Consider the following 2101-nt stretch of genomic DNA (forward strand, 5'->3'; position numbering starts at 1 on the left):
GAGATAGGGGGGTGGGGATGCGCTGTCGGTGGCCGTCGGCCGCCGTGCCCGATGAAAGAGGGTGCGCGGTGCCGAGCCCGGGGCGGCGCCCGAGGCCGAGGGGGGCGAGAGGAGAAGTAGCATGGGTGGTCTGGTGGAGTTCTTTATTTCACATGATCTTCTCAAGGACATTTCTCGGTCACACGCGCTTGGGTCGGGCGGCCGGGGCATCCCCCTCCCGAGCTCCCCCCGGCCCGAGGGGGGTGGGCGGGCGAGATCGAGCAGGGGAGGCTCCCCGGCCGAGGCGGCGCGGCCTCCGACACGCGCGCGTGCATGTGTGCGCCCGTGCGTGAATGCAGGCAAGGGGCCGGGAGGCCACTGACACATACGCACGCGCACACCCCCACATGAATACACACATTAGTGCGGGCCCATCTTCACCGGGCGGTACTGGCCGGGGCCGAGGCCTGGGTGGTCGCCGAGGCCGGTGGCCGAGGCCAGCGGCACTGCGCCGGGGCCCGGCGTCTGCGGCGTTGTGGGGGTGGAGACGCTGGGGCCGGTGCCCAGCGGGGCGGCCAGGCCGGCGGTGGCGGCCGCCAGCGCCCCGGACACGGGCAGGTAAGCCCCGCTGCCGGTGGAGGGCGAGAGGTGGGCGGCCAGGGGGGCCGCATCGCCGGGGGGGTTGGTGGCGGCACCGGCGGCGACGGGCCCGGGGGCGGAGGCGGTGGCGGCGGCCACGGCGGCCGCCATGGTGGCCGCCGCCGACATCTGCAGGTTGGCCAGGGCATGCTGATTGAGCTGCGCAGCGGTGATGAGGGCAGGCGAGGGGCTGTGGGCGGCGGCGGCGGCGGCGGCGGCCGCGGCCGCCGCATAGCTGGCCGCCATGTCCAAGCCGCCGGGCATGGTGGGCACAAAGTGTCCTGGCGGCTTGGCATGGTGGGGCTGGTGCAGCCCATGCTGCTGGTGGTGGGCCAGGTGAGCATGGGCGTGGTGCAGGGGGTGGTGTGGGGAAAGACCGGCCGTGGTGGCCTGGAGGTCCGACGGGCCAGCAGCTCCGGCGTCGCCGGCGGCATGTGCGTGCGGTGCCACCCCGACCGGGGAGATGTTCAAACCACTGAGGGCCGCCGAGGACCGGGACACGGGCGACGAGGCGAGAGACCCGACCGCCCCGGGGCTGGCAACCGCCGGGGCGGGCCCCGGGGCCGAGCCCGCGCCGGCCGGCTGCGCGCCAGTCGGCGAGATGGACAGGGGGGCCATGCTGGCGCTTGCTGCGGCGGCGGCGGCGGCGGCGGCGGCGGCGCCCACACTCGGGCCGCCGGACCCCGGGGCCTGACCGGCCTCCGGCCCCCCGGCCAGCGACGAGCCCAGCGGCGGCGACGCGAGCATCAACCCAGCCGGGGCGGTGGCGGTGGCGGTGGCGCTGGCGCTGGCGCTGGCGGCCTGCCCGGTGGCCGGGGCCGCCATGCCGCCGGGGCTGGGAAGGGGGCTGCCGCCGGCCGAGGGGGCGCTGGCGCCGCCGGCCGAGGCAGCACCACCGGCCGCGGCCCCGGGCGAATTCCTGGGCCAGGTGCGCATGAGCACCCGGCGCCGGGCATTGATGAACCAGTTGTTCAGCTGGGTGATGTCCAGGCCGGTGTGGCTGAGCAGGCGCTGCTTCTCCGTCTCGCTGGGATAGGGATTGGTGTGGTGGGCCAGGATCCACCGGCGGAGGTACTCGCGCACGGGCTTGGTGATGCCCTTTTGCGGGGGTCCAGGCCGGTGTGGCTGAGCAGGCGCTGCTTCTCCGTCTCGCTGGGATAGGGATTGGTGTGGTGGGCCAGGATCCACCGGCGGAGGTACTCGCGCACGGGCTTGGTGATGCCCTTTTGCGGGGCCTGCGGGGCCGGCGGCGGGGTCGGCACCCGCGGGGGGGAATTCCCCGACCGACTGTGGGCATTGGCGCTGTTGTGGATGGGCACGAAGATGGCCGCCCCGCCGGTGGAGCCGCCACCGGGGGAGGTCCCGCGCGGCCCGGTGCGGCCGCCGGTACTCCCGCCCGGGCGGCCTGTCGCCCCGCCGGGGCCGGCCCCGGCAGAGGTGGCCTTTTGGGCCCGGTTGCGGGACATGGAGGCCCCGCCGCCGA

At 75.8% G+C, this 2101-nt stretch overlaps 1 protein-coding gene across 1 annotated transcript in view; it reads right to left on the minus strand.

Annotated features, from left to right (window-relative positions):
* Window positions 1-399: 399 nt before the first annotated feature.
* The window catches only part of H696_05739 (hypothetical protein), a gene marked incomplete at both ends in the record, with an annotated part of 8999 nt that continues 7297 nt past the window's right edge, over window positions 400-2101 (minus strand). The window contains 2 exons of the mRNA XM_009499553.1: window positions 400-1716; window positions 1827-2101. Coding sequence (XP_009497828.1) covers window positions 400-1716; window positions 1827-2101 — 1592 coding nt within the window. The remainder of the gene's footprint in view (window positions 1717-1826) is intronic.

This window comes from Fonticula alba (assembly GCF_000388065.1).
Source record: "Fonticula alba strain ATCC 38817 unplaced genomic scaffold supercont2.13, whole genome shotgun sequence".
Lineage (NCBI taxonomy): Eukaryota > Rotosphaerida > Fonticulaceae > Fonticula > Fonticula alba.